Raw genomic sequence first — 27,412 nt, 5'->3', positions numbered from 1 at the left:
TTTATGGTCTTCAGTTTACTCATTTACAAATAATGAGGATTATCACCTATAAAATCCTTTTTGTTCCAAAGTTCTGTGACTGTGAATTCATCAATATTAGTTTGGAAGCATACAGTTTAAGAAATGGTGGCCCACTTCTTTTTTGGAGAACTTTTAGTTGTTTCTCCTTTTAGATGACAAATAGACTGGAAATTAACTTCCCCCATTTCCCCATTCCCATTCCTTTGGGCAGTGATCTTTTCTGCCTCTGGGCAAGGAAAGTTGATCTGCATTTTCTTATTCTTACCTCATTTTTTTCCTTTTTGTGCTTTTCCTTAGGGCTAGAAATTGGACTTTTGATGATGTTTGACCCAGCAGCATCAATAGCAGGCAACGTGATTTTGAAGCTGGTCTCAGCCTCTGTTTCTTCTCTTGTGTAATCACAAAGCCCACTTTGGACCTGGAATTCCAATCATGTCTGTGATGGTGGTGAGAAAGAAGGTGACACGGAAATGGGAGAAACTCCCGGGCAGGAACACCTTTTGCTGTGATGGCCGTGTCATGATGGCCCGGCAAAAGGGGATCTTCTACTTGACTCTCTTCCTCATCCTGGGGACCTGCACACTCTTCTTTGCCTTCGAGTAAGTTTCCATTGAGTTGCCTAATTATGATTGCTTTGGATCCAGGGGGAAGAGCCTTCTTTCTGGGGAGTTTGCTGCTAGTCCTCGGATGACTTAAACAATGTCTGTAGTTGATACTAACTGAATTCATTGCTTTGTGGTTATAGCAGGGTATGTGCTTCCTACAAAGACTAAGACCTTTGATACCAATTTTATAGCACTGATTTGGGGCTACCCCTGACAAATTTGGGAATAAGGGAGATACCTCCCCCTTTCAGTGGCAAGAGATTAGGGACAAATGGCCTCCTTTCCATCCTTCCCAAGTCTAGGGGTACTCCTTGTTATTATAATACCACCCAACAATACTTAATCTGTTATTCTAGTCCCATTTCCTAGTCTCTAGCTCTCAGATAGCTGGTAAATTGAAAAGCCAATGGAATTGGGATCTCCAATTCACTGCATATTGGTTTCAGGCTCAGTAGTACCACAAACAAGCTGAGGGCATGGCACATAGGTGCTTCTTAAAAGTGAGTTACTCTTTCTTTCCCTCAAAATCACTCAATGTGCACTCTCTATTCTTTTTATGCCTGACACCAGCCTTGGAGTTATTTTTTTTCTGTGTTGTAATAGCTAGTACTAGAGCTACTGTTTGAAGTCTGTGTAGGTCACTTCTCTAGGGAGGTGGCCAGTTGGATTCTAGGGCACTGTGGCATGACTAGTGGGTGTGCTGAGAATGCTCTACACTCTAGGGATGAGAGCAGTGTTAATTGTTTTGGGATTACTGTAAGGAAGGCCTTGAGGAACTGGAGGTGTATGTATAGGCTGAGAGCCATAACTGATGGAAGCCTGCTGTGGTTCATTGTACATGGGTGACCTGGAAATGGAGCTCCCATGTTGGGGTGTGGTCAGGGTATATAGGAAGGGGGCTCCTTGGCCAGGCTTTGTGAGTAATTAAAATGAGTTCTGGTCCCTTGGGGCTCATTTTGTCCCTCTCTATGGGCTATAGGCTTTCCCCAGTGCATGCAGAGTATTTGGGGACTGTTTTGCCAGACTTTTTAATGATTACATCTGGCTTGAGTAATAGCAGGGGGGAGAGAGGCCCCAGTTTACACAGGGCTAGCAAAGTAAGGTCACAGGAGCTCTTTGTTAAAGGTCCTTTTGCTGTTGCTGCTGCTGCTATTGCTGCCGACTTTGTGGAGTATTTGGTGAAATCAGGCAGGTTGCTGAGGGCTTTTAGCTGCTTTCCAGTCTGAGTTTCATGGCTGAGTGTGTGTGTGCCCCCGTGTCCATGCACCATGTGCTTGTGTATGGTATAAGTAAGCATGTGCAGCTGGACAGGCATATGCATGACACAAAACAATTTGTTTTCATTCTTCTCGTGATTCTCTCAAGTTTCTTTTGCTTATTCCTGCCTTGCTTCTTGTTGGAAGGGCAAAACTGAACTCTGTGGTCATTCTCTCTCTTTTTGTCCCCCCTACCTCTGTAGCTAAATTTTTATGAGTGAAATCATTCATGAAATTGATGAGACCTGTTTCCAGGCTCTGAATGAATTGGTAGTCCTGGGTTTAGGAAACCTCTGGTTTGACTGGCCAGGGGAATTTGGAATTTGAAGCCATTGCTCTTTGGCCCGTTTTGTATCTGGGAGCCAGTGAGAGACTCTGACTTGCATCTCTTCCACTTAGGCCCCTGCAGGCCTCTGAAGAAAACTGCTATGGGATGAACCTTATAATTAGCCAAGTTACTGTTTGACAGATGCTGGTTGAATTTTCTTCCAAAACAACTTTCATCTGCAAATTATTTCTTTCATTTTTTTGGGTACTGGGTATTGAACTCAAAAGTGCTTTACCACTGGGGCTGGGGCTGTTGCTCAGTGACAGAGTGCTTGCCTAGTATGTGAGAGTCACTGGGTTTGATCCTTAGCATCACAAAAAAATAAAAATAAACAAAAATAAAGGCATGCTGTCCACCTGCAACTATAATTTTTTTAAAAAGTGCTTTACCACTGAATTAGATCCCCAGTTCTTTTTATTTTTTATTTTCAGTCAGGGTCTCACTAAGTTGCTGAGGATGGTTTTGAACTTATGATCCTCCTGTCAGCTACTTGAGTTGCTGGGATTATAGGCATGTGCCACTGCGCCTGACTGCTTGCAAGTTATTTCTTGTGTTTTTCCTATACATGTGAAGGGTGTGGTTTTTTGTAAGACTGTCCTGAGTTCCAGCTGTCTACATGAAAGAGTAAATATTTTGAAGGTAGGGCTGGGAGAGGGAGGAGAGAAGGAAGTTAATATGTAAGCTGAGAAGGGGAATGGGGAAGTATAAATCTGACCAAATTTGAGAGGATCCTGATGATAAATTCTTTTAACTGAGAATGTAGAATCTATGTTTGAATATGTGTGTGTGTGTGTGTGTGTGTGTTTGTGTGTGTGTGTGTGTGTGTGTGTGTTGTATCTTGACAAACAGATGTTTTAGGTGGTGGCTGCCTTTTGCTCAGCCAGTGACAGGCTGTGCAGGCACACTAGCATGCTTCTGAGAAATGAAGTGTCTCTTTCTGGTTGACCTTTTCCTTTGAGTTTATAATTTACTATTAGCCACTTAGTAGAGGGTAGGGTTTTGGGGATAGAATATAGATTTCATTGTCAGTATTAGAACTCAGTGAGATCCCAGGAAATCAGCTGAATTCGTCTCCTACTTTCAGGCAGGTGAGGGTATTTGAATAAATGAATGGCTGTCTGTTTTCATTCTTAAATTGTCCAGGAGCATAGACTCCATATCCTCTAGCTGCTGCATTCTTGCCTTGTGGGAAGATAGTTCAAGTCTTGAAACATATCTGAATGTGCATTTTAGTTACACGGTTCTGCTTATAGCAGGTGCTTAGGAAAAAGTGTGAGTTGATTTATGGCTGCCTGAGGTACAACTCTGGATCATCCAGGTGGCTTGAGAAGTCTGGTTATGCACCTGGGTGCCCTTCAATGAAAAAAGTGCAGTATGGGTTAGTAGTTCCAGTAAATAGCCTCAAAGTTTTAGTTTAAAAAATTTAGTTGTAAATGGACACATACTTTTATTTAATTTATTTATTTTTATGTGGTGCTGAGGATTGAACCCAGTGCCTCACATGTGGGAGCAAGTGCTCTACCATTGAGCTACAACCCCAGCCCTGTATTTTTAGGTTTTGCTTGTATGAATGTTGACTTTTCAAAGGAGATAGCTGTAATTTTCAATGGAAAGACAGAAGGTTGAATACATAAAACAAAACAAAACAGAAAAAAAGGCTGGTCACCTGGGAGCCAGTGAGCTCTCTATTGTTAGAAGTATTTCTGAAGAAACTAGATGGCCATTCTTCAGGGAAATTGGGCTGCATAATCACTAACCCTCTTGCAACTCCGAGAACCTGAAATTGTGTATAACTTGGGGACTAGAAGATTCAAATACACACAAAGTAGAGTGTAGATTACCAGTAGGTAGCTGTATTTAAATGTAGTTGTATTCCTGGTAAATGTATTTAAATTTAAAAGCAGAGTGAAAATTGTACAATGCTTGAAGAAGATGGATTTGCTAATTAATTCTCAAGGGGTGAGGTATTGAGGAATTGTGAGTGTGTGTGCCAGTTTCAGCTTTAAGCACAGGAACCATTTTTAGTCCTTTCTCTTCAAACCTTGTCTAGCTTGTGTGGTGAACACATAGCCATTAATTTGGCCTAGAGTATCAGGAAACTGTAGTGGAATGATACCAACAACTTGTGAGCTGTTTCAGCTACTGAAAAATTATTGTAGTATTTGGTCATACTTTACTTTCTGATAAAGTATGATCCTTGGGCCAGGCATGGTGGTGCATGCCTGTAATCCTAGACTCTGGAGGCTGAGGTAGGAGGATCACAAGTTCAAGGCCAGCCTCAGCAACTTAGTGAGGCCCTAAGCAATTTAGCAAGACTCTGTCTCAAAAAAATAAATAAATAAAAATAAACAAGGACTGGAGATATAGCTCAGAGGTTAAGTGCCCCTGGGTTCAATCCCTGGTATTTAAAAAAAAAAGAAGAAGTGTAATCCTAGGGAAAGGACCAAGCACAGTCTTCCAGAATTAGCTGCCTGGCTTTCTCTTTGAACTTTGTAACCACACATCTAATATAGCCAGGGTCCCCAGAATTTTTTTTTTGTGGCAAGAATGACTATATGATTCTTGACCCCATAACTAGAAGCAGTTGGCTGCTATGATCAATGTTGATGCTCTCATATATGGAGGAAATCATAATAAGGTGCCATCAGACCAGTTTCTATTGGACTGGTCCCCCATTAATGCTTATGATGTGTACTTATTGGCAGAGGAGTCAGTCACTGAGTTGGATGAACTGAAAAAAGCTTTGTAACACTGCTTAGTAATCATCCCACTTTTTCTAGCCCATTCAAATTCTACTCCTTTTTCAAGCTCTTTTAATTATAACAAATAATCACATGACATTTCTTATATTTCTGAATTCTGTGGTGATTATACTTTTTCCTTGTCCCCCAAAGCTAGAGGGAATTTTTTTCAGGGTCAGGAACTATCTCCTATGTCTGTGTAGCCCCACAGTGTCCTTCACTAGGCTTTCCATAGAGTAGATGGTCAGTAAATGTTGCTGAATGTATACATTCTGGATGCACTTAGAATTTAACAAAATTAACAGAATTTAACAGAATTACAGGGTGGTAGAGTTGGAAAGGGCTTTGGAGAGACTCTGCATTCTTTTGTGAGTGAGGAAACCAGGCCCACAAAAGTGAGGTTGCTTCATTAGGATCAGTTGACCAACCAGTGTCTCTGTAGGGTACCATCTTTCAACTCATGGCCCCCTTTTGGCTATGGGATGCTAAAGGTATCCACATTACTAAAGCTGTGCATGGTGCCAAATGTTAGATCAGCATATTCTGGGTTCTTGTTAGCTAGTGTGTGTGTTACCTAGGTTATTTGGGCCTCCCAAGCTTATGCTCCTAGAAAATGGAAGCATCTTTGTGGAAAACTGACAGCATTCCAGCATGGCCTTCTGGTAGTCTTGCAGGAGCCAGTGGCCCATCTCTAAATGGGAACTTAGAATATAAGGAGCTTTGTGAGTTAATGAGGGATCATCACCTCTGTGGCTGTTTCTAGGTCTTGCTGCTCCCTGAGGAAGAGTTGGTTTAGATCTCCTGAGCAGTTTGCTTTCCTTTAATAATTCTTTATGGTTCCTTCATTCAAGAGTTCCTGTGTTAAAAAAAAGAGTTCCTGTGTATATTTTCAGCGTCTTCTACCTTTGTGGTAATGTTTCATACTGTCAATCTCCAATGAATGCCTCTCTCATCTTTTGAGAATGAATCTTAATTGAGTATAGTGAATCTCTATTTGGGGAAAAGAAAGCACAAAGAACAGGGATGTCCCCGAGCATGCTAACATCAGTTGAGATGTTTATTGAAGGAAGGAAGAGACATCCTAAATCTTTCTCCTCAGATATGCCAGAGCCAGCATTCTGTTTAAGAACAAATGAGGCACCTCATGCCTCTTGGAATAGCAAGAAGCTAGCTGATTCAGGGTAATTAGTGGGATGTTTTTGGAATGGAGCAATGAGAAGATAGAGGTCTTATGATAATGATTAGAGAAGGCCAGTTAATGGATGACCTTAGAATACTGGCCTGTGGAGTTTGGGGCTTAATATTGTTGGCAGCAAGGAAGAAATTGTTCTTAGTTCTTAAGCAGGGGTATAATATAATTAAAAAATGAAATTTGTTATTATAACTGAAATTTGGCAACTACTGAGTAGATTTGTTTGGATACAGATTTAAAACCTCCTCTGTGAAGAACATAGCTTGTCACCTCAAAAGTAAAAATGCCTGTTTGGTTAATTTTCTCCATTGCTACCAGAGCAAAAGAGGGTTATGCCTTTTCCTCTGGCCTTCACATAGCATTGCATAATAAGGCTGATTTCAAGTTTTGTTTTTAGTGCTAAAGTAAACTTTTTTCTTCTCAGTAGACTCTGTCATAAGAAGAACTTTGAAACTGTCTTCTAGGGGTTCTACATGTTTATTATGCTCTCGAGGTAGAGTCTTAATCTGTGTTGGGTCATTGTCACAAACTACCATAGACTGAATGGTTTGTAAGCAACAGAAAATTATGTCTGATAGTTCTGGAGGTTGCAGAGTTCTAAATCAAAATGCTGGTAGATTCGGTGTCTGGTGAGGGTCCGATTCCTGGTTCATAGATGGCTGTCCTCTTGTTGTGTCCTCACATTGCAGAAAGGGTAGAAGGGTCCTCCAGGGTCTCTTTATTTTTATAAAGGACACTGATCCCAATTGTAAGGGTGGAGCCTTAGGTGACTGAATCATCTACCAAAGGCCCACCCCACCTCCAAATACCATTACATTGGGAGTTAAGATTTCAACAGGAAATTTGTGGGGATATGAGCATTCAGTTTAGAGCAGGTACATTGTAAGTAAGAAAACAGCCCTCTATTCATATCAGGGAGGACTTAAGCAAAGGCTTATCTGTATCATGTTGGATCAAAGGGCATCATGGGGCTCTGATCTTGGGTCTTTCTTGATGTTCCAAACACAGCTCTTCTTTAAAGTTATCCTTAATAACAGCTATTGAAGCAGTTGTAGGCAGTCCCCAGCTCTCCAAGACAGCTCTTTTCTGACCACTTATAGTCCTTTGAGTTTGAATCACTATTCTATCATTTGATTATTGGTCTTATTTTTTAGCTGTTTTATGTGTTTATGTTTTCCCCCCCAAAATTAACTCCTATTTCACTTGTTCTTCATTTGTTGGACCAATAGATACTTGCTGGCTGATTGATTGCACTGATAAAAAACAAAACATAAAAATCATAGCAAGAAAGCTATTAGGGAGACTTAGAAGCAGAGTATTTTATAGAACACCAATTCAGGCTGCCAGTCTGTGAGGCATAGCCCTGCCATGGAATCTGTTTGGTCTCTTTACCAGCTCCACTCATGAATCTCTTTTGAGTTTTTTTTATGTGAATTGAAGTCTGTGTCATTATCATCATTGCTTCAATGAATTAGCATGCTAGGAGTGGGGGATGGGACATGACGTACCAGCCCAGCCTGGCACTGCTGGTTACTGCTGATCAGTACCACCATGTAGCCCATAGGGACATATGGGAATCCAGTTGTCTATCCCAGCTATGGAAGCTTGAAGCCGGTCAAGAAGTTGGTAGACGATGACTTAAAATGATGTTTTCTCTTTAGGTGGCAGAAATGAAGACTTAGTGGGGACGTGATTGCATTTATAAAATTCACAAGGGATAACTGGAACTTCTAATCCCCTGGAGGGAGAAAGGCCTCTTGGTACTTGGAAAACAAAGAAAATTTTGTTCCCAGAAGTGTATGGATATCATTATCCCAAGAAGTGATATAGAAAGAAAGTACTAGGGGGTTTCAAAACCAGTTAACTTAAATTCATTGGTGACAAATCTGGTCATTCTCTAAGACAAATTAGTGATGTTTGAAGATACACAAACATCACTTATTTTGGGGAATTACCACCAAATCTTCACATAGTTTATTCCTGCTGGAGGCCTGCTGGAGGCTAACCTCCAGTTTACTGCAATCATGGGATTAACCTAGGGGGGCATTGATTGACAAATACAAATTATATATGTTCTTGGTGGATAACATGATGTTTTGATGTGCATGACTAACTCAAGCTATTTAACATATGCATTATTTCACATACTTGTCTTTTTGTGATGAGAACATTTCAAATCTCTCTTAGCAATTTTAAAATATATAATAATTTTATTAACTATAGTTACTATGATGCGCATTGGATCTCTTAAACTTATTCTCCCTTACTGAAATTCTGTGTTTTTTGACCACATAGGTTTTTTTTTTTTTTTTTTTTTTATACCAGGAATTGAACCCAAAGGAGCTTATCACTAAGCCACATCCCCAGCCCTTTTTATTTTTTGAGACAAGAGCTCTCCAAGTATAGGATCTTGCTAAGTTGTTGAGGTTGACTTTGAACTTGTGATTCTTCTGCCTCAGCCTCCTGAGTCATTGGGATTATAGGTATGCACCACTACCCCTGGCCAGGCTGGTCTTGAACCCGTGAGCTCAAGTGATCCTCCCACCTCAGCTTCTCAAATACCTGGGACTTCAGATGCATGCTACCATGTCTGGCTTAGGGACTTAGGGAGGTTTTTTTTTTTTTTTTTAACCAGGGATTGAATTTGGGCACTCGACCACTGAGCCACATCCCTAGCCCTATTTTGTATTTTTTATTTAGAGTCATAGTTTTACTGAGTTGCTTAGTCCTTGCACTTGCTGAAGCTGGCTGTGAACTTGCAATCTTCCTGCCTCAGCCTCCTGAGCCACTGATTACAGTTGTGTACCACTGCATCCGGCTAGGGAAGAGTTTTTAAAAAATAAATTTTTGAAAGCCAACACTATCAGTTGTAATTCACAATCACTGCTGATTTTTGAAGTTTCCTCTTACTTGGAGTAGAAAGGCCTACTGGTCCCACATCTGCCTTCCCAGTCACACCCACTCACTAGAGACAACCGTCTGCCAGTAGCCTCATCTCTGGAGGAGAACAATACAATGAGCCTGTTGTATACTTGTTGACATACAGAGTGGATTGTTTTAGCAGGTGCAGAAGATAGTCTGTGTGGAGATTACAGAGACCTTTATCCTTGATAGCATAGCATAATTCAAAATCTAAGTTGTCCTTTGTCTGGCTTACAAGCAGGTGTTGGAACTGTACTTGGTTAAGCTTGGATCCTTCTGTGCAAGGGAGCAGCATTAATTTTGAAATTTTTTTGGTGGCTGTTCCACTTGTTCTGTACCATTTTCCTTTAATAAAAGAAATAAACTCCCTTTGGTAGCTGATCAGATAGCTCTGCTCTGTGTGTGTGTGTGTGTGTGTGTGTGTGAGTGAGAGAGAGAGAGAGAGAGAGAGAGAGAGAGAGAGAGAGAGATAGATAGATAGATACTGGGGATTGAACCCAGGGGTGCTCTCCCTCTGAGCTACATCCCTAGTACTTTTTATTTTTTATTTTGAGACAGGATCTCATTAAGTTGCTGAGTCTGGCCTCCATCTTAAAATCCTCCTGCCTTAGCCTCCTAAATTGCTGGGATTACAGCACCATGCCTGGCTTATAACAATACTTTTTGTTTTTTGTACTGGATATTAAACCCAGGAGTGCTGTATCACTCAGCTAGATACCCAGAACTTTTTAGTTTTGATTTTGAGATAGGGTCTCACTAAGTTGTTGAGGCTGGTCTTGAACTTGCAATCCTCCTGCCTCAGTCTTTCAAGTTACTGGAATTACAGGTATGCACTAATGCTCCCAGCTTCTGCTTTTTTTTTTTTAAGATTTTGATTGGAGACTATATACTCAGGGTAGTTTGAGTCCTGGAAATATTACTTCTTTGCTTTTTTGAAGTTTTCTTAGGGATGGGCAGTGAATAGGAAGATGGCTATTTTCTGTTAGTGTAGTGATTTCACTTGTCTTGTTCATGAAACAAAGCCTTATGCTTCTCCTGTATCCTTTGGTCTTGAATAAGTGGCAGTGATCTTCATTTCTGAATTCACTTTTCGACTATGTGTTTCTGTGAAGGGGAGCAATGGAAAAGAGAGTAACCCACAAGCTAGTGATATGTATGAATTTAATTACCCTGAGTTCAGCTGCTAGATCCTTCTCAATTTTCCCCCTACTCTTGGCTTTTAGGAGAAGGATGTAAATGATTAAAAAGCAAGCTAAGGCTGGGCATGGTGGCACATGCCTGTAATCCCGTGACTCAGGAGGCTGAGGCAGGAGGATCACAAGTTCAAGGCTAGCCTCAGCAACTAATCAAGGCCCTAAGCAACTTATTGAGACACTGTCTCAAAATAAAAAAGGTCTGAGGATGTAGCTTAATGGTAAAGTGCCCCTGGGTTCAATCCCTGGTACCAAGAAAAAAAAAGCAAAATAAGAGCAAGGATTGTGTTAAAAACAGACAAGCAAGCAAACAAACAAAAAAGCCACTAAAATCATCTTCCAGGTTCAATTTTCATTCACCTTCATCACAAACTGCCTTACCTAATATAATAGTTGGTTTGTTCCCCCCATGTAGTTGTGTGTGACAGGGAGGCAGGAGAAGGATCTCATGGGAGTTGTTCAGCAACTGCAGCAAATGTACAACCTGGGGTTAAATGTTTGCCTTGAATGGACTGCAGCTTGCTTACTCCCCATGCTGATGAGCTAAGCTTTTTCCTTAGCTTACTTTCTCTGCTCTCCTTCTGCTCCTTGCTCATCCACTTATAGTCTGCCTCTAGTCAAGATCTCTTTTTTTCAAGGAGAAATGTGCCTCAGGAGGAGGATAATAATAGGCCAGTGATAACTCTCATTGGATATTCCCATTCATTTGGTTTAAAATTCTGTTCAGATCAACAAGTATTTATTGATAGCTTCTTTTTCCCTTACATTTATTAGAGTGTGAGAAATATAGAATCATGATGATAATGTTAATGGCTGACATTTATTTAGCATTTACTATACGTCAAGTGCAGCTCTAAGAACTTTATGTGAGTACATTTGATCCACATGGTGACCCAGTAAAGTACTGTTATTATCCTCCTTTTATTGAAAAGGAGACTGAAGTTAACTAACTCACCCAAGTAGGAGCTGGTAGAGCCAGGATTCAAACCCAAGAGTTTCTGGTCCAATAAGACCAGTTTCTTGCTCTTATGAAGTCTAGTTGGGAGAGATGTAATCAACATGCTGAGAAACAGCTAGGAAATAATACAGTGCTCTGGCAGTGAGGGTACAGGGAGTAGAGAAAGGAGAGATGAGCTTAGCATAGGCCTTTTGGAGGAGCAACTTAGACTTCTCTAAGTTCCAAATTCTTAATCTATCACATAGGTTGTAAGGGAATCTACCTCATAGATTTAGGGTGAGAATTGGATGAGATATGTATTTAAAGAGCTTAATGCAGTGCCTGGCATATGGTGAATACTCCATAAATTGTGATTTTGATGATGACAGGAATGTCTCTAGAACCTGAAAGGTTGAGATAGCCAGAGAGGAAGAGGTGTATTATGAAGAAAGAGAGGAGTGAATATGCCTTTGTGAAGTGTTTCTAAGGATATATAGTTTTCTTTTTCACTTGCTGATGGTCATTAATCACCTACTAGTTGAGCTAATTGAGGAATGAATATTTTCAGCTCATCAGCAGCCTTGAGTCTTTTTTTAAATGTGGTGCTGGGGATTGAACCCTTCACCCATGCTAGGCAAGCGCTCTACCACTGAGCCACAACCCCGGCTCCACCCTGAATCTTTTCACTGGTCTTGAAGCATGCTAAAATACCCTCTGACACTGTGAACTTACTTCCTGATTGATCCTTTTCTCTCCCTCCTCATCAAGCTTAACCCTAATGCCAGATGAGTGGGCATTAAAAGCCGTGGACATTCCCAGAGTGGGATCAACTTTGGTGCTTGCAAATCCAGGCTCAGTTGTTTGCCTGTCCTTAGTGGTTGTGATCCTTTGCTGAGGCAGAGGAATTGTGGCTCTCAGTAAGTTGATAGAAGGCAGAGGTTAGCTTGAGGATAAGGGAGGTCCTTTGAGACCATAGGTAGCATCAATCAATTGAGTATTTGTTGAACTCATACTATGTGTTAGGTGCTTAGAGTAATTCAAGAGAAGTAAATAGCATGGTCCCTGCCCATGTGGTACTGCTGATTTTGTTGTGGATACCAGATTGACATACTTGTTACAATTGGAAATCACCTTAAGATAGGTATAATTAAATGTTGCATTGCTTGCTTTCTTCAGGTGTCGCTACCTGGCTGTCCAGCTGTCTCCTGCCATCCCTGTGTTTGCTGCTATGCTCTTCCTTTTCTCCATGGCCACACTGTTGAGGACCAGTTTCAGTGACCCTGGAGTGATTCCTCGGGCCCTACCAGATGAAGCAGCTTTCATAGAAATGGAGATAGGTGAGTCTCCCAACCAGCTGGCAAACTGATGTGCAGTGGGTGGCCCTATTCAGTAAGGGGTGGAATCATAATAGTGGTTGCAGATTCAGTCTGCTATTCTAGCCTTTTCTTTCTGAGACCCTGACCACCCTGTGAATTTGGTAAGGCACGTATAGCAAGATTCTAAAGTCACATGCTTTGTCTTCCCTATGTTAGGTTGCATTGCAGGAAGGATTTATTAACAAAGTCTGGCTGTATTGTGCTGACGAGGATCATTTTTTACTTTTCTTTTTTTTAATATTTATTTTTTAGTTGTACACAATACCTTTATTTTGTTTATTTATTTTTACGGGATGCTGAGGATCGAACCCAGGGCCTCGCACGTGCTAGGTGAGCGCTCTACCGCTGAGCCACAACCCCAGCCCTCATTTTTTACTTTTCTTGGGGAGGTCACCAGTATTATTTTTTTTGACAAATGCTGTAAACCTTCCTCCATTAACTATTCTTTTTTTATGTTGCTGAGTATTGTACCCAGGGGTGCTTTACCACTGAGCCACATTCCCAGTCCTTTTTACTTTTTTATTTTGAGACAGGATCTTGCTAAGTTGCTTAAGACCTCACTGAGTTGCTGAAGCTGGCTTTGAACTCTTGATTCTCTTGCTTCAGTCTCCTGAGTTGCTGGGATTACATGTATGTGCCACTGTGCCCGGCTAAACTATTTTTATATGCGTGGACATACATATAATTTTGGATGTAATTTTGGGGATTCGTAGATCTTCCAAAGCATCCCAGATCAAGAATTCCTGTTTTAGGAATTCTTACAGAGACTTTAGGAATTCTTGCAGAGGTGAAAAGGGGCAGCTGTACTTCCAAGAACCACTGAGAATTCCAGGAGGGGTAAGGGAAGCGATTGCAGGCTCAGTAGTGTGCAGTCTGCTGCTTAGATGAAGAATATCTGGGAAAGAGATTAAAATGCTACACCATGAGGAGCCAGAATGGTTTTGTGAATTGAAGCAGAACATCCCAGGATTAGAGAGGGTATATCCTGGGAGCTCACAGTGGGAAAGGAGTCTGCAATACAAGTACTGGGAAGGTAATGGGAGTCCACGCAACCAGCAGCGATGACTATCTAAATGGTTCTCAAGTTTGGCACCTCAGTAGCTTGAGTCAGCATCTCAAGCCAGATAGAGTAGAAGAAAGGGACTCATGATTTTAAGCCTAAGAAGCTATGCCATGCCAGTAGAGTGCCTACCTGTGGCTAGTCTTTAGTTCTTTGAGGCTGCTTTCCAGGCTTCCATTCTTTTGTGTAATACAAAAGAATTTTATTTGTTTTATCTGTGCCCCCCCCCCCAGCTTCTTAGTGGATTCCTTTTTGAAAAATCAAGCCTGCATTTGTTGAGCTAAGGAGAAATTGATTTGTGTGCATGTGAGCTATAACTACCTCGGGTTGGGATGAGGGTGGGAATAGTGGAAAGAAAGCAGAGATGAGGTGTGTTGGCATAGCTGCAGTTCTGGGGAGACCAGAGGGTAGAACTGGGATTAGTTAAGAGCAAGACAGTGAGGAGGACTTATTAGTGCTGTCCCCACTCCCCCCCCCCGTCTTGTCATTCTTCTATATTTCCCCTTTCCATTTACATATGGAGAAACTGAGGGTCAAGGCAGTACCTTAACTTGTCTCTTAACATCTCACAGCAGGTCAGCAACAAAGATAGCTCTTTTCTGCCCCAACACTGGGCCTAGGGCCCAGATTCAAGCTGTCATGTTGTGACCTCTGCATTTAGCATGTTTCTCCAGATAGAAGAGTGCATTCTTTAGTTAATGTGTATGTTTATATTAGCAAGTATTTGTCAGTTTATATTCAGCCCTGTATTGGGTATGCTTTGTGTGTGTGTGTTGGGGGGGGGGGCGGGGGAGAATTCATGTGACTCCTTTTCCTCATAGCGCCTCTTGGGGAGAGTGAACCATGAACTCTGTTTCCCAGGTGCCCTCATGTAAAGCATATGCAAGGGAATATTAAGGTGGCATGCTGGCACTTGTATCATCCCCTAATGAATAGCTGTCCCCATCCTTTTAAGACTTGTGACATACTGTTATTGTTTGATTTCACAGCACCTACCCCACTCTGCAGAAAAAGGAAAAATGTTCCATATGGTAGATATTTTTAAAATCAAAGTGAATTGAAAAATATTCTGTTTTTAGAATTATACTGCATGGCAAGGGCACAACGAGACAGGGACTCTCATATGCTGCGGAAGGGCAGCATGAAAATTCATAAATCTGTCTGGGAAGCAGTTTGGCAATAAATAACACAGGCTTTAAGAGTTTATACCCTTTGACCTGGTAATTAAGGGTTTGCTAAAGGTTTAGCTAGAAGAAATAATCAAATATTTTAAACAAATCACCTTAGAAACACTTTTAGTGTATCGTTTTTCTTTTTAATATGAATATAGCTATTTTAATGCTAGAAACTTCATATGTTACTGCTCAGACATCTATATGTCTTTATGCTTTAGAAATTAATTTTAACACATGAATATATTCTTGGGGAAGGAAGAAGGGGACTAGGATTGAGTGATCAAAGAAAATTGAAGCTTTTGTCTACAATGTTCTATGTTTTTGCCTGCAGTATCATTTAAATAGTAAAAACTCAGAGACAAATGCCTAACAATATGAAATTGGTAAATAAATCAAAGTATGTGCATATCATGGAATAGTTAATAATGCTGTTTTAGAAAAAATTAACAACCCTGCGTAAGTGCTCCCAGTTTAATGTTAAATAAGTAATTCATAGTACAAGATTGCATTTATATGATCTCAAATTGTTAAAAGTCATGAATGTTTACTTATCTGTTAAGAGAAGACGATATGCCAAAAGGTGTGACTATTTCTGAGTTGAGAGACTGTCAGTAATTTTTATTTTTCCTTATATATATTTTTTCAAAAACATATATTATTATTATTTTACTAATTATTTTTTCTATTACCTATCTTTTTATGCATGTATTTTATTTTTGTAAGACAGTGTCTTTTTTTGTAAGATAGTGTCTTAATCCTATAGATTTTTAGAATTTAGCAATATACCATATTTTCTTGTGCTACCATTCATCTACATTGTTTTAAATGGCTGCATAACGTACCATTCTATGCATTTATTTATTTAACCAACTTTCTATTGGGACACTGATGTTACTTAGTTTCTCACTATCAAAAAGGACTCAGAAAAATATTTTTTTTCTGTATCAGGGATTGAACCCAGGGGCACTTTACCACTGAACCATATACCCAGTCCTTTTTAGCTGCTTAGAGCCTTGGTGAGTTGCTGAGGCAAGCCTCAAACTTGTGAGCCTCCTGTCTCAACCTCCTGAGTTGCCAGAATTACAGGTGTGTGCCATCAGGCCTGGCAAATCTTGTATGAACATCTTTTGCATTTGTCTTTGTAATTTTGACAAGCTCCTAGTAGTGGAATTGCTAGGTCAAAGATTATACATATTTAAAATTTGGTAGCTGCTTCTATGTTGCTCAATGGTAAGGTATGAAAATGACTTTTTCCCACTTTTGCCTATGTTAGGTATTTTCATTCTTTTTGATATTTGTTAATATTATAGGTGGAAATGTTGTCTTTGTGTTTTGATTTTTATTTATCTGATTATTAGTGAAGTTGGATGTTTTTGTATATTTTGCATTTCCTTCCATGAATGTTTTTCTTTGTAATCAAACACACAAACAACAACAACAACAACAACAATAAAAGAAGGTAGTAGACCTAGGGAACTTTTGATGATCCTCACTGCTTTTGGAGAGATGGTGAGATTTTGGTGCTTACGTAATGGCTAGTAGTGAGGTTAAACTGTCTTTACTGATTTACAGAAGCTACCAATGGTGCAGTGCCCCAGGGCCAGCGACCACCCCCTCGTATCAAGAATTTTCAGATAAACAACCAGATTGTAAAACTGAAATACTGTTATACATGTAAGATCTTCCGGCCTCCTCGGGCCTCCCATTGCAGCATTTGTGACAACTGTGTGGGTGAGTAAAACCAACAGGATATTGCCTGGGGGGAAAACTGAATTGAATCAGGGAGTCAGAGTGATCACCAGTTCTTGGGAAAAGGCAGTGGAGGGCTGGGATAGTGGCTCAGTGTTAGAGCGCTTGCCTAGCATGTATGAGGCCCTGAGATTTTCTCAGAACCACATACCAATAAATAAATAAAATTAAAAAATTCATCAACAACTAATAAAAATATTTTTTAAAAAAAGTCAGTAGAGGTGAGAAGATAGATTTAGCTGGGAAACAAGGTAGATTTAGATAGGAAAGAAGCTACTGCACAATGGTAAATCGATTATACCTGTGTAGACCAAATCATAATTTAAAATCCTCTAGTCTAAAATGGAAACAAACAAACAAAGAAAACCCCAAACTTTTTGGTAAATAGGAAAATAAACTTTACCTGTTTCTGAAATCTAGATTTCCTCCACTGGATCCAGATCATGTGGGGCCCTCCTTACATAGAGGGAGGAGCATCCTTGTCCACTGGAGGGCAGTATTGAGGAAGGGAGGCCTATGTCACAGTAGTATTCCCAAGAAGAAAGGTGGTAGCATTTATTTAGTTCCTACTATGCACTAGGTACTGTACTTGTAATAACCCCACCCCAAAGTTGGTATTATCCCCATTTAACAGATGAGGAAATAGTGAAGTACTTTTGTATAAGCTCATGTGATTAGCATGAGATGAAGCTGGAATAGATATAAAAAAAGCCCTCATTTTTCTCTCTGTTTCTGCTGTAGTGTGGCCAGTGTAGGTGTATGTGATTCACCTATGCTTCCATCCATATGTATGTGGCTTCCTTGTAAACATTGCCTACTATGTGGTAAACCCTGGGAAGGATCAGAAACAAGCAATGTGCTAATTGATAGGCACATGTGTAACATTGCTTATATTATTATTATTGGGCATAATTCCAACATTTCTACGTGCCATGCAGCATGTCCATGGTCCTTGCTTTCTTCTGACAAGCTAATTCATTAGCCAAAGTGTGGAGAAATGCATTTTGCTTTATATGGTGGAAATCTATATGTAGGATAGGATTCTATAAATCAAAACTCATTTTTTATTTTTTTGGTACCAGGTATTGAACTCAGAGACATTAAACCACTGAGCCACATACCCAGCCCATTTTATTTTTTTAAAAATTTTTGAGGCAGGGTCTCACTGAATTGCTTTAGGACCTCGCTAAGTTGCTGAGGCTGGCTTTGAGCTCACGATATTCTTGCTTTATTCTCCCGAGATGCTGGGATTACAGGCATGCACCACCACATCTGGCTTTAATACATATTTTATTTATTTTTTAAAAATATTTATTTTAAAGTTTTAGGTGGATACAATATCTTTATTTTACATTTATGTGGTGCTGAAGATCGAACCCAGCGCCCCGTGCATGCTAGGCGAGCGCGTTACCGCTTGAGCCACCTCCCCAGCCCAGTAATGCAGTATTTATTATACAGTAAATACTTTTAAAAATAATTTATTAATTTTAATTAGGTATATATGACAGCAGAATGCATTTTGATTTACTGTACACAATTGCAGCACAACTTTTCATTTCAGTATGATGTAGCATCCCATCATACATGCAGTCATACATGTACCTAGGGTAATGATGTCCTTCTTATTCCACAGTCTTTCCTGCCCCCATGCACCCTCCCCACCCTTCCTCCCCTTAGCCCAATCATAGTTTCTCCATTTTTCCCACGCCTCCCCCACATGGTAAATTCTTACAGGTTCTAGAATCTGTTTTCTGGGCTTTTCCCATTCCACTGAGCTATGCCACACTATTTTAAGTATACTATAATTTTATATGTTTAATAAATGAAGATCAAGAAAAACTACACTACTAATTTTTCAAAATTTCCTTTACTTTTTTCAACTATTTATTCTTCCTGAACTTAGGAGGCCCACCTGTTAAGGTTTTTAATTGGAAAAGCAATGTCTCAGCTCTTAACTGGCAGAGTGAGAGAGATCACTTAACCACTTAGAGCCTTAGTTTCTTCATCTGTAAAATGGGGACAAGAGTGTTCTTTTAACTTCCCATGTGATTATGGGGATCAAATGAAATGACTGTGAAAATATTTTGAAAAAGTAAAGGCTGAAAATACATGTTTTTCACAATTGAAGGCAATGACTGGAGTCTTTGAATTAGGTGAATGGTGGGGTTGCTTTTGTTCTGGAGGCTTTGGCATTGGACTCATGTCTTTCTCCCACAGAGCGATTTGACCATCACTGCCCCTGGGTGGGGAACTGTGTTGGAAAGAGGAACTACCGTTACTTCTACCTCTTCATCCTTTCTCTCTCCCTCCTCACAATTTATGTCTTCGCCTTCAACATCGTCTATGTGGCCCTCAGTGAGTATGCAGGGCAGTTACTGGAGTCGGGGTGGGGAGGGAGAAGAGGTGAAGACAGCTTTGGGGGGTGGTTGGGTTTCTGGTGGGACTTTTGCCATTATGAAGCACCTCAGGTCTGATTAGAAATGAGCACTACTGTTTGCCCTGGAGCCAGGCTGCTGAATTCAGAGCACATCAATAATTATTTACCAAGTGTTTCAGCCTTCTCTCTGACCCTGTGTTGAAGACCAGGGCCATAATTACTAGTCTATATCCAGAGTACTGGGCATTTCGGGAGTGATCTCAAAGATTGGGGATGTATTTTGGCTCACTGCATCCTTTTTTCCCCCTTGTGCTAGGCAGCAGAATGGATTCTACCCAAGAAATGTCTTTTAGTAACTTGGGTTTCACTTTGGAGATGGAAAATACATACCCACATCATATACACACACCAACAATCTAAGGGCAAGTGGGATGTGGAGTTAAGGGAGTAAACTTGATCAAAACAACTTTTTGGAAAGATAGGAGCTCTGAGATGGATTTTGCATAAGGGAGGGACCCTGATAGGTGAGGAGAGAGGATTTTTCTTTTTTTTTTAAATTTTTTTTTAGTTGCCAATTGACCTTTATTTTATTTATTGATACGTGGTGTTGAGGATCGAACCTGGTGCCTCACACATGCTGGGCAAGTGCTGTGTCACTGAGCCACCACCCCAGCCTGAGAAAGGATTTTCTTGACTGTTTCTGGTTTCTTTCACCTGTTAATATCTCCATACATGTCCATATTTGGGGGCTGGGAAAAGGGATGGAAGCCTGATGGTTGGCTTCCGCTCAACTTTAGTCTGTGCCTGGCCCTGCATTGGAAATGTGAACTCCTCAGTCAAAAGAGTGCCAGCTTGGAAAGGAGACTCTTCACCTTTGCTTGAGTGTGAGCCACTCTTTTGCCAATGTGGAACATGGGATATGGAGGGAAGGAAATGAGTGGGCACTAGGATACTTTGTCAGACTACTAAAATCTCTAATTTTTCTGTCTACTCCTCCTCCCAATTTCACAGAATCCCTGAAAATTGGCTTCTTGGAGACGTTGAAAGAAACTCCTGGAACATATCCTCCCCTGGCAGTATGTCCCTGCAAAACCTTTTTAAACTACTTTCCAGCATGTCATCTCCTGTCAGTTCTCCCACCATCTAGTTTTCAGACATTAGAGAGTGCCAAAGCCTAATTTTTTAAAAAATAGTGTAGTCTTAGTGGTAGCAACCAGAATGGAATATGGCCAGGGCTCAAAGGGAGGTCTTTCCCTCATCCTCTTGCCATCTGCCTCTTTCCCAACTCCTTTTCCCAGATGTGACCTCTTTCCTTTAGTGGGTTGTACTTGCCTCAATATCTTATTGTACTTGCCTCAATATCTTATTGTACTTGCCTCAATATCTTACTGGAAGTCCCATCTTCCTGTTATAATCAAAACTTCTTTTGTACAGTAACTATGTTTCTGAAAAGGAGATGTAGATTTCTATAAATCACATGTTGTTTCTTTCCCATTAATGTTTCACTTAAAAAGCTTATTTTTTGATGAGATTTGCACTACCAGTGATGGCCAATATTGTTTAGCCTTGGCCCCCTCCAAAGAGTGAAAGACAAAAAAACAGGCAAACACTTAAATACACTAGTGATGGTAGAGATTTGTTCAGTAGGGAATGAAGGGAAATCTTTTACCTTAAGGAATTCATCTGGATATTTGGCTTTTTGTGACATTTGTTCTAAGAGGTAAAGATGGTGTGACTGGTATCATAAATATGATCTGAGGTTTTAGCTTCCCTGGTGTGATTTCTTCAACATTCCTTAACCTAACATCACTGTTCTAGAAGTCCTCATTTGCTTCTTCACACTCTGGTCCGTCGTGGGACTGACTGGATTTCACACATTCCTCGTGGCTCTCAATCAGACAACCAATGAAGATGTGAGTCAACTTTCTTTTTCTCCTCATCAGATATTCTCATTCTCCCAAAAGCCTATTCTCATTTTACTTGCTAGAGAACCAGTCTCCAGGGCCTGGGAGATTGAGGTGAGCAGAAATCTGGTGTAGAAGATCCTTAAATCAGATGTGGGGAAGGCAGACTGCTTTGTTTGGCGCTGAATGCCTGTAGGGCATTAGGAAGAAGAGGTCAAAGAGTTGGGTGGGTTAAGGTCTTTAACTATTCATAGGTCCTTAAAAGTTAGCCAGATGCCTCTGGATTTGGAGTGGAAAGGGGCAATACCACTGAATAAATTCTTGCTTTAAAAAAGGTGCCAGTAAATCCACATTCATTGTAGAAAATTAGAAAATACAGATGAGCAGAAAGGAGAAAATGAATCCCTGTAATTTTACCATCTGTCACTTTCTTAATGTCATGATTTATAGTCTTCCAAACTTGTCTGGACTTATTCTCATGTTTGTTTATGCATACATTATGTATTTTTCAATAAAATAATATATCTGCTTTTTTCCTCTTTTATAAACATTTTCATGTCTCTATACAGTGTATTTCTTTTTTATTGTGATAAAATATACTCAAGCTATGCCATCTTCACCATTTAAAAAATTTTTTTAGTTGTAGATGGACATAATACCTTTATTTATTTTTATGTGGCACTGAGGATCAAACCCAGTGCCTTCCAAATTTGAGGTGAGTGCTCAACCACTGAACTATAACCGCAGCCCCATCTTCACCATTTTTAAATGTACAGTTCAGGGGCATTGAGTATATTCACATCCTTGTACAACCGCTGCCGCCATCCACTTCCTGAACTTTCTCATCATACCATGCCACATGTATTTCTTCAGCATAGTTTTTAATGAAAGCCTTGGCTTTTATTTTGTAGATCAAAGGATCATGGACAGGGAAGAATCGTGTCCAGAATCCCTACAGCCATGGCAACATTGTGAAGAACTGCTGTGAAGTCCTGTGTGGCCCCTTGCCTCCCAGGTACTCAAGAGACTAAAATGTTCCGAGATCCTTGGGATGAGCAATGTAACCTTATTCTGTTACCTGGTCCAGTGCATTCTTCTGCATGTGAACTCTCAGTGTCAAGTAGGTCTGGAGCCATATCTACATGGAACATAGACCATGGGCTGGCTATTTTGAAGAGATCATATTTTATTGTCATTTCATTTGTTTGTTCCTTATTTATTATGGCGTTCACTGGTTTGTGGAAGAAAAAAAAATGAATGGGAGATAGTAGGTGTGTTCTTGGATCAGGCTAAATTGCCAAAGGACAGATTTATATTTCCTGTATACACAACGGGGTTCAGTGGCCTGGGTGGGTGGAGGAGAGAATGCCAAGTCCTTGATTAACGCTCGTCTCCTTCAGTGTGCTGGATCGAAGGGGTATTTTGCCACTGGAGGAAAGTGGAAGTCGACCTCCTAGTACTCAAGAGACCAGTAGCAGCCTCTTGCCACAGAGCCCAGTAAGTGTTCCTGATTTATGGTTGAGTCTGTGATAGAAAGCATGTAGACTAACTTTATAGCTTAGAGATACAATTAGGCAATTTCATATCCTTATCTCTCCAGCAACCCTGTCTCTGCTTCTGCTTGACATTGCCTCTAGCTCTTTGTGCCCTTGAGGTAGATTAAGGTTTATTCATTTCTTTGAAATATATTGAGCAACTAATGTGTGCCAGCTACTGTGCTAGGTACTGGGGACACACCAGTAAACAAGGCAAATTATGTCCCTGCTTTCAAGGAGCTCATTGTCTGGTGGGGTCAAGGGATAACAAAAAAAGGTCTTTACTTAATGTTGTGAAACATACCTTAATGAAGGAAGCATAAAATGTTACAGAAGCAAAGGTGGGGTCAGGGGGCCATGTTAGAGTTGGTGATGTGCTTACCTTGGTAGGAGGGCACTTCATTGCTGGAATATGTAGATGTGGAAAGTGTCCCAGCAGTCCTGCTCAGTATATATTTCATAAAATATCCTAAATAGTTATTATTTGAACTTTGTTTTTAATGTTTTATTAGTGCATTATAGTTATACATAGTGGTGGGGCTCATTGTAACATATTCATATATGCACATAACATAATTTGCTCCAACACATTCCCAGGTACTTCACTTTTCCCTCCCTTCTTCCTTCCTCCTGTTCCCTTTTTTCCACTCTTCTGGTCTTCTTTCCATTTATTTATGTAATATTTATATATATTTAAGAGCTTTATTGAGATATGATTGACCTACCATATAATCTTATTTAAAATGTACAGTTCCCTGGTATTGTATATTCAGAGTTGTATGATCCTTGAAACAATTAATTTAAAAGCATTTTATTAAATTACCTGTCAAAAAACTTTGTACTATTATCTGCCACTCTCTCTTTCCTCCCGACTCCTTTAGCCCCCTCCCAAGACAGCCACTGAAATCTACTTTCTTTTGCTTTAGATTTACCTATTCTGTACATTTCGCATAATTGGAATTCCACAATATATGGTACTTTGTGACTGGATTCTTTTACTTAATACAGTATTTTTAAGATTCATCCATATTGCAGCAGGAAGCAGTACTTCATTCCTTTATATATCTTAATAATATTCCATTATTTAGCTGTATCATATTTTATTTGTCCATTCATTAGTTGATGTACTTTTGGGCTGTGTTAGGGTCTATAAACAAGTCAAGATGGCGCCTGGCATTTTGTCAGAGGGAGTGGTTTGTGAAGTAACGCCAGCAAGCCATTAAGTGTGGAGATTCCTTATTGGTTGACTGCTGTATCTAGTTTATGTTAATTAAGCTAAGCTGTGTGGAATGTATATACCCCTCCTGTCCTACAATAAAGGGCTCCCACTCCTGCTATATCAATGTACACAAGTTGCTCGTCACCCCCTGATTATTTTTGCTGCAACCGGACTGCGGCAGGGCTGTTTCTACCATTTGTTTATTGTAAGTAATGCTGTTATGAACATTTGTACAATTTTATACAATATTTTTGCATGAATACAAGCTTTCATTTCTTTTGATGGGGAGTGAAATTACTGGTGAATATAGTAATTCTGTGTTTAACCTTTTGAGAAATTGCTGCATTGTTTTCCAAAGTGGGTATGCCATTTTACATCCCCATTAGCAGTGTATAAGTATTTCAGTTTTTCTACATCCTTGGTAACCTTTATTATCTGACGTTTGGATTTTAGTCATCTTAGTGGGTGTGGAGAGGTATCTCATTGTGGTTTTCATTTGTGTTTCCGTAATGACTAATGATGTTGTGTGTCTTTCCATTGTAGGTATTGGCTATTTGTATATCTTTGGAGAAGAGTCTATTTATAAGTTTTGTCCATTTTTTAAATTGAATTATTTGTGTTTTTTATTATTGAGTTATAAGAGTTCTTTATATGATCTGAATACAAGTCCCTTCGAGATATATGATTTGCAAATATCTCCCATTCTGTGGGTTGTCTTTTCACTTGCTTGATGATGTGTCACCTTTAAAGCACAAAAGTTTTAACTTTTGATATAGTCCAGTTTATCTTTTCTGTTGTTGTTGCTTGTGTTTTTGGTGACTTATCTAAGAAACCTTCGCCTAATCCAAGGTCATGAAGATTTATGCCTGATTTCCTGTAAGAGTTTTATAGTTTTTGGCTCTTAACATTTTAGCTCTTTGATCCATTTTGAGTTAATTTTTATATATGGTGTGAGGTAGGGGGTCTGCATTCTTTCTTTTGCCTATGGATATCCAGTTATCTTTGTATCAGTTGTTGGAAAGACTATTCTTTTTTCTATAGAATTAGCGTTACCCTTGTTGAAAAGCACTTAACTGTAAATGTTAGAGTTTGTTTCTGAATTTTCAATTGTATTCTTCAATATGTCTTTTCTTATGCCTAAACCACACTGTCTTGGTTACTTTAGCATTGTAGTATGTTTTGAGGTTAGGAAATATGAGTCCTTCAACTATATTCTTCTTTTTCATGATGGCTTTGACTATTCTAGGTCCTTTGAATTTCCGTATGAGTCATAGGATCAGCTTATCAATTTCTGCAAAGAAGTCAGTTGACATTTTAATAGAGATTGCATTGAATCTATAGGTCAATTTGGGGAATATTGCCATCTTAACAAGATTAAATTTTCTGAGTTACTTACATGAGTTATCTTTTTGTTTGTTTAGGTTTGATTTCTTTCAATAATATTTCATAGTTTTCAGAGTTGAAAACTTATTCTTTTTTATATATATTTTTAGTTGTCAATAGACCTTTATTTTATGTACTTATATGTGATGCTGAGAATCAAACCCAGGGCCTCACACGTGCTAGGCAAGCACTGTACCACTGAGTCACAACTGCAGCCCTGAACACTTATTTTTAAAGATTTTTATTTTATTCTTTAGTTTAACAATACTGGGGATTAAATACAGGGGAACTATACTACTGAGCTACATCCCCAGTCCTTTTAATTATTTCTTTAAAATTTTCAGATAGGGCCTCCCTAAGTTGTTGAGGCTAGCCTTGAAGTTATGATCCTCTTGCCTCAGCCTCCCTAGTTGCTGAGATTACAGACTTGTGCCACCATATTTGGCTAAATTTTACACTTCTTTTGCTACATTTGTTTATAAGTATTTTATTCCTTTTGATGTTACTATAAATTAAATTGTCTTCCTAATTTTCTTCTTGGAATTTTTCATTGGGAATATATTGGGAGTACACAAATTGATCTTTGTATATTATTATTGTATCCTGAAATCTTGCTGAAATTATTTATTAGTTCTAATAGATTTCTAGTCAATTTAGACTTTATTTTAAAATAGAATCCTATTTTAATTTGAATAGTTTTTGTAAAGTAAGTCATTGTTCTCTACTTTGTCTTTCATTTTAATGTACAGCATACTGATATTTATGTATTAGTGTCATCATTTTGAATATCATTTTTCTGATGAGTGTGGTCCCAAACCATAGCAATTTAAGTTGGTGACTTTCAGTTGAATGTGGGTGAAATGTGGTATTTTAGAATAATTAGGGGACATTTTTAAACCATATATGATCATCTGAAACCCCACCTTCTTTGATTTGGAGTCAGTATTCTAGTGAGTTCTGTGTAAGGGCAGAAACAGGGTTGAGAACCATTGGGTCAGCACTTTTTAGTCAAGTACATTATAACATTCTGTTGTGAAAGGGGCCATCTAATTATTTGTGGTCCTTATCATTATTATTATCACAAATATTAATGGAAGCATCTGTCCACAACAGCCAGTTGAGGAGAGAACTCAAGTAAGCTTCAGTTGAATCTGCTGAGAATGTGTAGCCTGGTCTTGGGCTGAGTTTAGTGATGGTAGCTGCATATCTGTAGCATCAGTGTGGTGGAGAGCTTTTGAGGAAGAGATCAGGGTCTGGATTATCTGCATTTGGATTTTGAGAGAGAGCCTTGTGTTGAATCTGATATCTTTTCCCTTTCAGGCCCCAACAGAACACCTGAACTCCAATGAGATGCCGGAGGACAATAGCACTCCAGAAGAGATGCCACCTCCAGAGCCCCCAGAGCCACCACAGGATGCAACTGAAGCTGAGCAGTAGCCTATCTATGGAAGAGACTTTTGTTTGTGTTTAATTAGGGCTATGAGAGATTTCAGGGGAGAAGATATACCCGAGACAGAGAGCAAGTAAGCTGTCCCTTTTACTGTTTTCCTTTGGTCTTTAGATACCCAATTGCACACTGGCATTTTCTTGCTGCGAGCTTTTTTTTTTTTTTTTTAATTTCTGGACTCAAGGCAGTGGAAGAAGATGTCAGTCACCTCTGGCAACTGGACAAATGGGTCTTTTGAATCCTGGCACTTATTTCCCATGGCCTTAGCCATGGGGTCTCCTTGGACTCCTCGCCCCATCAGATCCCAGCTCTCCTGCTTAGGGTCATTGGTCTCATTATGGGGCTAATGATTCTTGAGACTGGCTCAAGTCCTCAAGCTGCTGCATGTCCTGAGTCCAGAAGCAGACACAGAAACCTCTGGCCAGGGAATCCTAATTGGGTTCTTCTCCTTCAGAATTGATAAGGATGGAGAGTGAGGTTGGAGGATTCTCCTGGCTACAAAGTGCCAGCATTGCCAGCCAATCCTTTTAGGAATGGGGCAGGTACCTTCCTTTTGTATTTATTCATGTAGCTTTTCTCCTTTGTCCCCCATCCACTCTCTAACACCCATGTCCCACTCTTTCCCCATTAGATATATGTAAGTAGTTTTAGTAGAGCTAACAATTTACATTTCTCGTAGATTCTCCAGGAACTTTTAATACCTGTGCTATTCTCAATAAGAATTGACAAGATGCCAATGGCATAGCCCCTCACACTCTCTGCCTCATCTCTCCTCCTTTCTCATTAGCCCATTAAATTTTTTTTTTTCTTTTTACTCTTGCTCCCAATAGGAGCAGGAACAGCAGTAATAAAAGTCTACACTTTGGTGATTCCTTTTCCTCAGAGGAAACCCAAGTGCTCACTTAAACACTATCCCCTCAGATTCCCTGTGTGAGGCCTACAGAGGCCCTGAATGCACAAATGGGGAAATCAAGGCACAGAGAGGCTCTCCT

The 27,412-nt window shown here is 39.8% G+C and overlaps 1 protein-coding gene across 1 annotated transcript; it reads left to right on the top strand.

Moving 5' to 3' along the window:
* The first annotated feature begins 384 nt into the window (after window positions 1-384).
* On the top strand, window positions 385-27,412 carry Zdhhc9 (zDHHC palmitoyltransferase 9). Its single transcript, XM_077106798.1, has 9 exons — window positions 385-620; window positions 12,372-12,532; window positions 16,379-16,537; window positions 18,773-18,910; window positions 19,944-19,992; window positions 20,743-20,845; window positions 21,748-21,851; window positions 22,237-22,333; window positions 26,294-27,412. Exons 1-9 carry the CDS (start codon window positions 454-456, stop codon window positions 26,408-26,410), a joined length of 1,095 nt encoding a protein of 364 aa, XP_076962913.1. The 5' UTR covers window positions 385-453; the 3' UTR covers window positions 26,411-27,412.

This window comes from Callospermophilus lateralis, chromosome X (assembly GCF_048772815.1).
Source record: "Callospermophilus lateralis isolate mCalLat2 chromosome X, mCalLat2.hap1, whole genome shotgun sequence".
In the NCBI taxonomy this organism is placed as follows: domain Eukaryota; kingdom Metazoa; phylum Chordata; class Mammalia; order Rodentia; family Sciuridae; genus Callospermophilus; species Callospermophilus lateralis.
Note: the sequence above shows the minus strand (reverse complement) of the source record. Positions and strands in the feature narration are given on the sequence as shown.